The following is a 13048-nucleotide window of genomic DNA, read 5'->3' on the forward strand; positions in this document are numbered from 1 at the left end:
AACTTTTAGGTGCTGAGAATAGGTGAGACAGTCCCCTTTACTCTCCCTGCATGCACATATACATACAAAATCATGCTGCTTTCACAGATTCTTTTGGAATTGGCTTGTAGGAAACTTTAATCAATGTATTAAATTGTGAAGAATAAAGCTTGCTCCATATGAAGCACGAAGAGTTCAGCAGTTGTATCTACAAATCCATCTTGTCTGGTCTCTATGACCCTCTCTTTTTTGTTCTTTTGGGTATCTCCCTGGGTAATCTTCTAAAGTTAATGTTCTGCAACTGAGTGATCTAGTGTAAGACATTGCACACAAAATACTGTATTACAATGTTCAAATTCGTTTTAAAAGAATAAAATACTGTGCATGTTAATTAAGCTAATTGGCAAGAAATGTACTATCACTTTCTGCTATTGTTTCAGGAATTGACTTTAAGCAGAAATAGTCTTTTAGAGGCAATTTACAAAAATTGTTTCTAGAAACTTAATTATTAATTAAAAAATGTAACAAGTTATCTTGTTTTGCAATATGTTCTCACATCTGCAGTTGCACAAACAATACTGGATTTCCCAAATTACCATTGCATCTAGCATATTAAACCAAGGTTTTCTTTGTTCCTAGGAAAGTATGTTTAAATGAGCTGGCAAGTCACTTACAGAGTACTAGAAGTAACCCAGTCCTGTGGGCTAAATGGAGAAGACACTTGTGAATTTTCCATGCCTCAAGTTTGATGGATCCATGTGTTGATCACCAAATAAATACTCCTGCACGCTCTTTAGTACATGCTTAATTTTATGCATGCACCTAAACACACTGAGCTTTAGGACAAATGCTTACCTGTTTTTAGGGTTCCAGAATTTACTATAGAATGGCCAGATAAAGGTCCGTTAGGAGCAACATTTATACGCATTGGGTTAGCACTCTAGAAACCACAGCTGAGACACTTGGACCATTGTGCTAAACATTTTTACAGTCATGTAATAGGAGACTAGTCTTCCTGTCAAGTGCTTATGTCCAAAATAGACCAGGCAGTTGAAATGTTGAGAACCGAACCATGAGGATGTGAAGTGATTTGCTACAGAGTATGAATTCAGTTTGAGGTTCACTGCCCAATATACCAGACTTCTCATTATCCTGTTATGTCACAGGAAGATAAACGTTTGAGAGGAATAAATATTCGTTGTATCTTGCACCTAAATCCAGTACAAATTTGATATGAATATGCTCTTCCTCTGGGTTGTGTTGGAGACTGCTGTTTTTATACTAAATTATGCTATTGCAGTAAGAAAAATACCCAACATTGAGACCAACTTAATGAGGTACCCTCATGAGTTTTATCACTGATATAACATGATAGATAGGTTTATAAAAGAGAACAATGTTATATAAAGTGGGTAGATGTACATTATAGATGTATTAGGACCAGTTTATTACTATCTTAAGACTTGTCTTGAATAGAAAAGGATATTTATAAATACTGCTGTCCAAAAAAAAGGGAAAATGGAAACATGTAGTTTCTTAAAATTTCTATGGTTAGACTTTTGTGTCTACTGAAAAAAACACCAATCACAACCCTAATCATTTTCTATTTCTAGACGCTGCACCCTCTAAATCCTCATCTACCTTTGCCTTTTGGTCACAAACTTCTTTAAGCAAAAGAATTATCTTCCCCTGCATTTGGAAGGCATGCATCACACTTTGGGCAGCATCATGCCTACAGCATAATAACTGGAAATAATATCACATCATTACTTTAAAATCAGTTTATTGCTCTACAATTTAATACAGTATTCATAATGGAAGTGAACAAAAAGATACTAAATTAAGAGCTTTCCAGTTAAAAAAAAAAAAATCACAAACATTAACTTCTTATGCTAATAGCTGAAAACTACATAGGGATTAATTCAGATCACTTGTCTTGTGATACTAGACCCCTAACTGGCCTTGTGTCCTCTTCCAGGAGGTGGAGGTCAGTGGAGTGATCAGGATGAGGTGGATCAGGGAGCACAGAGAATAGAGTGAGTGTTGGGATGTTCTGTGCAAAATGAACAGAAATGTTTTGACATTTGAACAGGAAACTCTAATCTCAAAGCTGGTTTAGAAGTATTACTTAATCTCATTCAAGTGTTGGAGCTTTCACACATGTAAGCTGATAAATCATTTGACCTTGAGAGGCAGGTCCTTGTTTAGATTAAATTATTTTGCCTTTTGTGCTTAATCTCACTTGTGGAGCTTGCATCTCCGTATGGCTAGGCTGTTCCTCTTGGAAGGAGTTCTGTAGGTTGTGAAAATTAGCCCAGTACTTTTACATCCTGGCAAATGCAGGCACACCACAGCTAAACAAAATAGAGAGTACATGGGTGTGATCTGTGACGACATGCATCACTCATAGCATTGCAGGCACACCTCAGATGAAAGCCTTCTTGCACTATTGTGGTGGCAAGGAAGTGTAATTACTTTTAAATATTTTTGAAATTTATTGCCGTCCACAGTTTACCAGGTGTCCTGGCTTTCTGTGGACAGGTTTTTGTTGAGGTGACCTCTGTGAGAAGACACAGAAGCTACCCCCATTGCCGACAGAGCCAGTTTTCAGCCATTCCAAAACAGACCACCAGCGTTGCTGTGATGCCCCTGTTATAACATCTTTAAGAAAAGGTAAAAAACTGCATAGGAGCAGTGAGAGACAGGAGTGAGAAAATGTGAGAGAAAAACCCTGCAGACACCAAGGTCAGTGAAGAAGGAGGGGGAGGAGATGCTGCAGGTGCTGGGTCAGAGATTGCTCTGCAGCTCATGGAGAAGGATCATGGTGACACAGGTTGTCCCCTGCAGTCCATTGAGGACCATGTGGAGCAGAGATCCACCCTGCAGTCCATGGAGGACCCCTGCTGCAGCAGGTAGATGTGCCCTTAAGGAAGCTGCAGCCTGTGAAGAGCCCACACCAGACCAGCACTTGTCAGGAGCTGTGGCCGGTGGAGACCCACACTGGAGTAGTGTGTTCCTGAAGGACTGTGCCCCATTTAAAGTACCTACAGTGCAGCAGTTCATGCAGAACTGCAGCCCAGGGAAAGAAGCCATGATGGAGCAGTTTGTGAAGGATTGTATCCCATGGGGGGACCCCACACAGGATTAGGGGAACAGCATGAGGATGGAGGACTGGCAGAACCAAGTTGTTATGGACTGATCACTATCACTGCTTCTCATTTGGATCTCCAAAGCATAGGTGGAAGTGAAGAGACAACAATGTAAGACTGTCCTCATATCTGGAAACCTTCTGTAAAGCAAACTGCTCTTTCAGTTTTGGTGCTTTCACAGTTCATGAGTTTATGACAGACCAGTGGGCCTGTCAATATATCTGTAACAGCCAGCTGTGCCAGCTGTGCCAGGGCTTCCCATGGAGGAGCCTAGAACGTTGTGAACAGCATTTTAAAATTCTCATTCCAGAGCCAGTGCCCTGGAAGACCCAGGGTCTGTGACTCATGGGTCTGAAATCTACCATATTGCATCTGAATCTACCATATTGCTTCTGTGTTAGATTGTGTGTCTTCCAGATTGCTATCTATATGGTATAGGTACTATGTAGGCCAGGGGTGTCAAACTCCTTTTCACGGGGGGTGGCACATCATCCTCATGGTTGCCTTCAAAGGGCCAAACGTAATTTTAGGACTGGTAAATGTAACTACTCCTACATTTTGTAACTACTCCTACTCATACATACAGTCCTAAAATTACGTTTGGCCCTTTGAAGGCAACCACGAGGCTGATGTGCCACCCCACCCCCCGCCCCAACCCCCCCCCCCACCCCGTGAAAATGAGTTTGACACCCCTGAAATACGCTGCCAAGGAAAATTAATGATGCTGGCAGACCAGCTGTACTCTGCTTATCAGACTTAGTTTTGTAAATATATGGTTAGGGTAGTGTTTTATGTTTTTCTTGAAGAAATTCTAAAACCAAATAGTAAAACAAGACCAATATAATGTAAATATGTCTGCAGGTATGTATGCATATTTATACATATACGTTTCTTACAAACTTTCACTTGCCACCTTCTGTGTCATTTTTCTGGTTATGGTGAGAGCTTTATTTAGACTCTTAACTTCCCCTGTGTCCATTTAGAGGATTTAAGCTATATGGGTGTAACTTCTGGAAATCAGCAAGTAAGAAGAAGCTGGGATTCTCTTCTTTTCATTTTTCAAGAGAAAATTTGTGTTTAAATTGTGAAGCTTGTCTTTAGAACAGTAACAGGACAGTAACAGAACAGTAACTTTGGAAAGTCTCTCAGAGAAAGAACACCACATGTGGCTTGACTGTGTTTTAGCAAACCCTGCAGTGTACAATTTTTGCCATTTTGGTGTTACGATTTCTTTTTTTAACTGGGGGTCCTGTGAGTCACCTATTCGTTTACAGTGATAGTACTATTACATAGTTCAATTCACTAGAATAGAACATACCTAATTCATATTACAGCTACTGCAATAACATTATCTTGGCTATTTGAGGTGCATTGCAACATCTTCTCTGGAGTCTGACCTCCACATTCATCTTATCTTTGGTGAGACCAATGGCATTGCAAAATTTGCAGGAGAAAATCATATGTGTAATACTGGAATTAAATTGTCAGCTATGAAAAGATGTCTGGTTTAAAGACAAATTATTAAATATATTTCGAAGTATGCTTTGTGTTTGTTACTCCTTTATATTTATGGGGGAAAAAATCTTGAACAGAATTTTCTTAGAGTGCTAACATGAGAATGTGTTTTACCAAGCATAATTTGATCCATTTGTAATAAATAAAATGTCTTTAGAAGTGTGAGAGAAATAGATAAAGAATTGGAAAATCCAGGTAGTCATGTTTGCCTGGAGGCATTTTCTGAGAAAAGCAGTGAGTCAGAATGCAAATCCTCATGGCTTTGCTGATTTTTGTGGTTGTTCCTGATTACTGTAAAATTGATTCAGTAGCATTGCAGCATATCTGCATATAGTTAAGCCTAACCTCCATAGTGTCACAGGCATTTTTCCTCTGTGTGGGTACTATACTGAGTAAGAAAAAATTCTCATAACCTTCATCTTAGCAAAGAAAGACACTATGCAGTAACTTCGCAGTCTTCATCTCAAGTATAGTAGCACAAGTTTTCTTAAATTGGATATTTCAAGACTTAATGATAGCCAGATAATGTTTTACTGCATTTGGATCTAGGCTGTGGCAAAGATAGTTTGCTTTGAAAATGTGAAGAATTATTATTTTACTATTTTTAGTTAAAAGCAGTTTAGGGTCATATAATGTAATTCTATGAAATTTGAAGTTTGACTTTTGTCCCTCTCTCTTTTTTTTTTTTTTCTCTACCCCAAGAATGAATTTGAGCTTTAACTCCACTAAGTGTGCAATTTCACAGCTTGACATTGATTTCTTGAATTTTTTATCATGTAAAATCCTACTGTATGGACCATGTGTTATGAAAAGTACCCTTTGTCCATATAAAACTGCCAAGAAATAAAGCGATACAGGGCCTTAGTGAAGTTTTTCTCCAAATAGGAAACACAATAAGTAACTACCACTTATGTACACAAGGTTTACATTCAACTATTGCAGTTGGCAAAGTTGACTGGACTGTGGTTGAAAATAGAGGAGGCCTGCCAGTGCCTCACAGAAACACTTGTAAAACATTGAGAAATCCCTTTTCAGGGGAAAGCAACATGCAGGATGTTTCTCCAGAACTGAATGAATGATTATACAAGAAGTTATAAGAAACAAGAGTTTTAAAAAGGTTATTAGTAGGAAAGATCATGTCAAAAAAATTAAGAGGTATAGAAGACATTTGTTGCAAAAAAGAAAGCCTAAGTTGGGGCTGCCAGTGAAAAATGAAACTTGGAAATGACATTAAAATAACAACAGAAGGTCATTTACATATTTAAATACAATGATAGGAAACAAAAATAAGTGAAGCTGTTATATATTGATGATGGGACAGTGTTGAGGTTTTGATTGCGGGGTGACAATAAAACTGTGGCAGATGTATTGTTAACCCCCTCTCCTCCCACTTCCCCCTTCAGCCCCTCCCTCTCCCCCTTCCCACTCAGGACAGGCGATTGGGAGGGAAAGAAGGACAGAGAGAACAGAGTTGGAAAAATTAAAAATGTTTTACTGATGCTACTAATAAGAATAGAGAAAATAGTATAAAATATACAAAACCAATCTTGAAAGTCCCAGCAACTGCAGAGCCGGCACCCGGAGTCCTGGACTGGACTCTGCAGCTAACCAGAGCTGGATTCAATCTGTCACTAGGCCTCAGTTTGCAGTTATGACTAGCAAGGTCCTCTCCTAATGTCGGCCATAAGGAAAAGGGGACGAGATCCTCGTGATCTCCCAATTTTATATGAGGTATTCACGTGAATGTGATGTTATACTCCGCTGGTCAGTTTCTTGCTCACCTGTTTCTTGTTGACCCTCTCGCAAGATGAGCATTCATGCTTATCAATAACTTTGCATTCCATTGCTATGTTTACCAAAACATATATCTGGTTTTCCAGGAAAATGCAGCTAATATGAAGACTTTAGCTGACAGGCAAATTCACTAAAAGAGAAACTTGTTTTTAACAAAACCGGGACAGACAGAAAAACAGGAAAATCTAGTTAGAGACATAAAACTAATAGATACTTCCCGTTGATTTTAACTCAAGGAGGATGTTGACCTTAAAAGAGGCATGATGGCTTTCTTCTGTGGTTCTTAAAGAATTGCTTTATTGAAGGGCAGATGCAATAACAAGTGCTTCTTAGTAGAGCTCTTAAATGAGTTGTGATATGTGTGATCAGTGAATAGGAACCATAAGACCTATTTTTAAAGGGGGACATAAAATCTGGCAACCATGGACCTAGCAGATTAACATCAGTAGACTGTAAAGTTATATAACAGATTTTGATGGGAAGAAAGCTTTAAAATATGGCTATAGCCAGAAAATGAGATAAAATGCAACCAGAAGTTATTAAGGTAGAAACTATGGGATTAATGCATATCTTCCAGTTGCCAAGAAATTGAAGTAAAATAGAGGCGCTCCTAAGAAAAGAGATTTATGAAAATAAAGACAGGAAAATTAAAAGGTAGGCATGAAACTAAGGGAAGCATGGCAGCAGATGCTGATAGGAGAGGAGGTACCAGGCTGGAGAACCATGGCTGCAGGAGGAAGATACTAAGAGACTGATTTTACAGTGGACGCAGGGTTAAAAAGTCAGAATACCTTGATGTAATTTGCTGGTGAGGCAAACACAGACATCAGCAGAAGTTCAGAGCTGGCTAGGAATATAACTGTGGAAGTAAGCAATTTTGAGAGGTACAGTATTAGCCATGAATCACAGAATCACAGAATGTTAGGGATTGGAAGGGACCTCCAAAGATCATCTAGTCCAATCCTCCTGCCGGAGCAGGAACACTTAGATGAGGCTACACAGGAATGTGTCCAGGCAGGTTATCAGTGTCTCCAGAGTAGGAGACTCCATGACTCCCCTGGGCAGCCTGTTCCAGTGCTCTGTTACCCTCACTGAGAAGAAGTTTCTTCGCAAATTTAAGTGGAACCACTTGTGTTCCAGTTTGAACCTATTACCCCTTGTCCTACCGTTGGTTGTCACTGAGAAGAGCCTGGCTCCACCCTCATGACACTCACCCTTTATATATTTATAAACATTAATAAGGTCCCCCCTTAGTCTCCTCCAAGCTCAAGAGACCCAGCTCCCTCAGCCTTTCCTCATAAGGGAGATGCTCCACTCCCTTAATCATCTTTGTTGCCCTGCGCTGGACTCTTCTCCATCAGTTCTCCGTCCTTCTTGAACTGAGGGGCCCAGAACTGGACACAATATTCCAGATATGGTCTCAGCAGGGAAGAGTAGAGGGGAAGGAGAACCTCTCTTGATCTACTAACCACCTCCCCTTCTAATACACCCCAGGATGCCATTGGCCTTCCTGGCCACAAGGGGCACAGTGCTGGCTCATAGTCATCCTGCTGTCCACCAGGATCCCCAGGTCCCTTTCCCCTATGCTGCTCTCTAATAGGTCATTCCCCAATTCATACTGGAACCTGGGGTTGTTCCTACCCAGATGCAATGCTCTACACTTTCTGTTGTTATATTTCAATAAAATTTTCCCTGCCCAAAATGGAAAACTGATAATAGTGACTAAGAAAAATATTCTGCTATAAACAGAAGCTCATCATTTGGAAATGGCTCAGAAGGAAGAAGGAGCAGAATTTTGATCCTGAGACGATCATCAGACATCACTGAGATGCAGATTTAGAAGAACGCAATGTGATTTAGGATATGTCAGCAGAAGTATTTTGCAGTAGAGATGAGGAAATAATGTAAGAAGAAGCAGAAGGCCTCCAGCTTGACTTCTAAATCTGTGGGTCTTATGTGTTTGAGGAAGATGAGCTCAAACTGCAAAAGCACAGAATAACACTTTTTACATGATTGATGGAGTGGCAAGCCAGTCATTTGATGGGTCTTGGAGAATGTATGTTGTGTAGTCCAGCAAAGAAAACATTAAGAGGGTTTGTAAGGGCTGTGTATCAACATAGTGAAGGTGAACTTAGGGGAAAGGAGAAAGCTTTTTAAAAAGCTTTTTTTATGCATAATGTGGCTATCTTAGGTTGGGGGCTGTGAAAGTGAGGCAGCACATAAAATCACAGAATTGTCCTCAAGCCACTTTTCCAATTCTGGCATCATCACTCTATCAATTTCTGGATAAATCACCCAACTCTAGGGAGAGAAATGCACAATTTGTGGTTTTTACTCTTTATGTAGTGAATGTAATAGGAAATAATTAAAGTTGAAATGGTTTGAATCACCCCATTTGTTAAGTGTGTACGCTGTACCCTGACTGTGCTGCTGTCACTGGATGACTGTGACCTCCAGGGTAGGAAAGAGGAGGACATCATCTTTTTGGAAAGGTCTGACTTAGATTTTTCCCATGTTTAGGCTACAGGTAAGAATGGATTGTGAGGAGGGAGGGTGTGGATCAGCAGAACATAGGCAATGCAAACTTAGGAGAAAATGGGTACAATGATCCTCTGACTCTTGCTTTCTCAATTTTCTGTGTTTCTGGGCTAGGTAACACTATTAATGATCACAGTTTCTAATAAGTTGGTTTATACTTCAAAAAAAGTGGCATGTTTTTCATTTAGCTCTAGTTGCTAGAAAGGCAGTTTTTTTCTCAGGAAAGCACCGCTATGCCTGCTTTTATGTGCATAGATCAGTAAAGCCTTTATGCAGTCTGTTGAAATCAATAAAAGTCTTTCTCTATGTCTTACATGAGTCCAAGAGCAAATCAAAACTAAAGAGTGTATGTTCAGGTCACTTATTTTCTGGGTTTGAGGTTGACACAGAGCAGAAATAAAAGGTTTGGGACAAAAGTCTGGTCACGTTGGCTTAGTACACTTTCCTTCAACTGCTCTCTTAAAGCCAAGCAGATTGTTCATGAAGTAGGCTTTTACTTGGTGTCTGTAGTAGAGTTTTAATGTAGCACAATGACTCCCTGTGTAAAAGTGAGGGAAGGTTCTGTATTGTTGCAATTCAAAATGTCCCAATTTCACTTAACATTTTTCTGATAATTTTCATGTTTTAAAATGTGAATACTTTCCTGTTTAAGGTAATAGAATGATCAGTGCCTGATAATATATGCAGAGCTATGGTTGACTTTTCACTGGTGTGCAAAAATACATGCTATTTATTTCACATTTTATTTTAAAGCAAAAGCACTAAGAATATTGTAGTGTTTTCTGAATAGGATCAAAAAATATCAGAATATTATTTAGCTATTTATTTATTGACTTCCAGAATGAAACACATGTGAAAATGGAAGTTAACTATACAGACAGAAATGGAAATCTTCAAATCAAAAATCTGAGGATGTTGAAATGTGTAAGTAAGCACTTACAGATTTTGTCACTAGCTGAACTCTCATTATTTTTCTTCTCTTCCAGTTTGCTCCCAGTATTCGAGAGGAGTTTTTGCCATTTTTGGACTATATGATAAGAGATCAGTGCATACCTTGACCTCATTCTGCAGCGCCTTGCACATCTCCCTTATCACGCCGAGTTTCCCCACGGAGGGTGAGAGTCAGTTTGTGCTGCAGCTGCGGCCGTCGCTGCGGGGAGCCCTCTTGAGCTTGCTGGATCACTATGAATGGAACCGCTTTGTCTTCCTGTACGACACAGATCGAGGTGAGTTGTGACCCAGCTTTCTTATCTCTTTAGTTCAAATGGCTTTTGCAAGAACCGTGCATTTTTATACTGTATTGAGACCTTGGGGAGTCAAATTTTAAGGGCCTTTGAGGTGAAATACCTCTGACTGAGCAGCTGTGTGACTGAAGGAAGAACTCCTTCGTCTGTAAATATTTGCTGTTGGATGCACATAGTGTGTAATCGACCAGCTGAAGCCTGTTCTTTAAGTCTAGAATACTAAAACATTTTAACTAATGTTAGTGAAACAGAGACAGTTCAATAAGCAGAATTTTATGGCTCTGTTCACTCTTCAGTAGTTAAAAGTATTGAAAGTACAGTACTTAAAAGTGGCCTATAAGAGAGATGGGGACAGACTTTTTAGGAGGGCCTGTTGCAGTAGGATAGGGGTAATGGTTTTAAACTAAAGGAGAGGAGATTCAGGCTGGACATGAGGAAGAAATTTTTCACCATGAGGGTGGTGAAACACTGGCACAGGTTGTCTGTCCAGAGAGGTGGTAGATGCCCCATCCCTGGAGACATTCCAGGCCAGGCTGGACGGGGCTCTGAGCAACCTGATCTGGTTGAATATGTCCCTGCTCATTGCAGGGAGGTTGGACTAAATGAGCTTTGAAGGTCCCTTCCAATGCAAATTATTCTATGATTCTATGATTCAACTCAATTCATAAGTGACAGCTGTACAAAGAAGTAGAGAGGACCAGCCTCTTCTCTGCACTTGCACTGGTGTAAGCTGAGATGCAAGCAAGCCCCTTGGTGCTTCCATGCTTGGAGGTCAAGGCAGTGAGAGGCTCACTCAGACTCAGCATGAGCCCTGTGGCAGAGAAGTGAAGGTGAGAGGCAGTATCTGCCAGATGAGAGGTATCCATGGGAAGCAAACAAAGGGAGTGCTGCAGTAGCACATCTTCTGCTCCTTTCATCTGGAGTGCTCTCTGTGATGGACTCCACTTTTATAAATTAGACAGGACAGCACATTACACAAAAGCCTACACTTTCTATCCACATTCTCCATTCCACGTTCCAGAGAATGTCAGAACTTTTAAGTGGTAAAAAACTTCAAGTGCATCACTGAGCCTCAGTGCCAAATTGAGAAGTAAAATCTCCTGTTCTTCACGTCGTGCATTCATTCTGCTGGCACAGCTCTTTGCCTTTGTTTATGGAACAGGACTTAGCCAACATGGCTGAGCGTCTGAGAGAGAGGCAAGATTTTTATGTTGATGGCTTGGTTTCAAGGGGGAACCGAGCGGCATAGCTGTAGTCAAAATAATTATTTTACTACAGCTGTTTCAATACAGCACCCCATGTGGACAGTCTATTCTGGAATTAAAGTGGCTTTATTCCAGTATAATTACTCTGCAGTAGAAATAGGGAATTATACTGACCTAACTAAATCTGTTTAATTATTTGATTATGACTATAGAAGTCAATTTTCTCATATTTCTCAATAAATTTTAGTGAGCTTTTAGCTTGATACACTGCCTAAATACCTGAATTTAAATCAAAATGTGTAATGGAATGGAATGAAAGGGGTTGTATTGTTCCATAATTGTGTTGTGGTGTTGTTTGTTTGTTTGCTTGGTTTTTTTTAAATAAACATTTTTTTAATGTTTGGTGAACCTACAAAGGAAATTCTGAGAAACATTATAGAATGTATTAGATAACTGGAAAGAGAAAAAATTAGCAAATTTAAAAGTGTTCCTACTCAAGACATAGTTATGGGTAACAAGAAAGCAAGCACATGATTAGAGATGTGATCCTACTTGTTCAACAAATTGTTAAGAGAAGTACACAACCTGCAGTCACCTTTCTCATCTAAATTCACATGCTTAATTAGACTGAGACATTTTTAAGCATGCAATATCACACCAAGGGCAGTCATCATCTATAACACTGTGGTTAATAAATGTTTCTTATGGCACTGAACTCAGCAACTCTGAACTCATCAGTGTGTCTTTGATAAAAAGATGGCATTTGCTGGCTTTGATGCAGGGGTGCTACATTGGATAATCTCTCAAATTCTGAATAGGTCTTGTGACTCGGTTTAATGCAGGAGAAAACAGGATTCAAGGTATCTTTAGGTATTAAGATGACTGTAAAGATACATCATTGCTGAATAATTTTCACCACTATTCCACGATATAAATTTTTAATGTGAAGCTGAGATATGATAAGAAAAAAGCATCATCTCTTCCTATCAGTGTAACTGGAAGAAGAAACAATCATTGATGTTGAGTCATGGGGTCTCTGTCAGGGAGACCAAAACCTAACATTGTTCAGATTTTTGCCAAAGATCCTTCCTTTACATGTCAGACATTTCCCTGTCTCTCTGAGCAGCCCCATCCAGCCAAACTGAAGGAAGAGGAACTGCCTGGGCCTTTTGGTTTTGATACTGAGCATCTGAGTTGATCTTTGCTTCTTAACCAGGATGCGATAAGTGAACTCCTACAGGGGAAGGTAAACCATGAGCATAAATTCCAGCCAGACACAGTAGCTGCCTATGAAGAAGGCAGCATTGAGCAGCTGTCGGCATTGTAAAAGGCAGAAGATCTTGGCAGAAGACCGTATGACAGAATAAACTTATGCAAACCTGCAGGACCAGTGGTGACATGCTCTGGTGGGCAAATGCATGTTTTCAGACCTGCTTTCCCAGCCTTCCCATCCTGCTTACTTCTTGGTTCTGTTGCCTTCAGCTCAGTTGCTGCTCACTCTTAGGGGATGAACAATTAAATCCTATTATTAAGGTAGATTTCTCTGTTGTATCACTCTATTCATTGCTTTGACAGCTTATCAATTCCTTGCAGAAGACCAGTCTCTGTGCTACTGGGGGCATCT

General features: G+C 39.9%; 1 protein-coding gene across 9 annotated transcripts in view; it reads left to right on the forward strand.

The window, feature by feature from the left end:
• The window catches only part of GRIA4 (glutamate ionotropic receptor AMPA type subunit 4), a 229730-nt gene that overhangs the window by 66379 nt on the left and 150303 nt on the right, over nt 1-13048 (forward strand). For all 9 annotated transcript variants that reach the window (XR_002412191.2, XM_005501476.4, XM_021286311.2 and 6 more), the window contains exon 3: nt 9962-10201. Coding sequence is in view for 8 of the 9 variants with exons in the window: in XM_005501476.4 (XP_005501533.1) it covers nt 9962-10201 (240 nt within the window). In the remaining variant the exon portion in view is untranslated. The remainder of the gene's footprint in view (nt 1-9961; nt 10202-13048) is intronic.

The sequence above is a fragment of the Columba livia genome, chromosome 1 (assembly GCF_036013475.1).
Source record: "Columba livia isolate bColLiv1 breed racing homer chromosome 1, bColLiv1.pat.W.v2, whole genome shotgun sequence".
Classification (NCBI taxonomy): Eukaryota; Metazoa; Chordata; class Aves; order Columbiformes; family Columbidae; genus Columba; species Columba livia.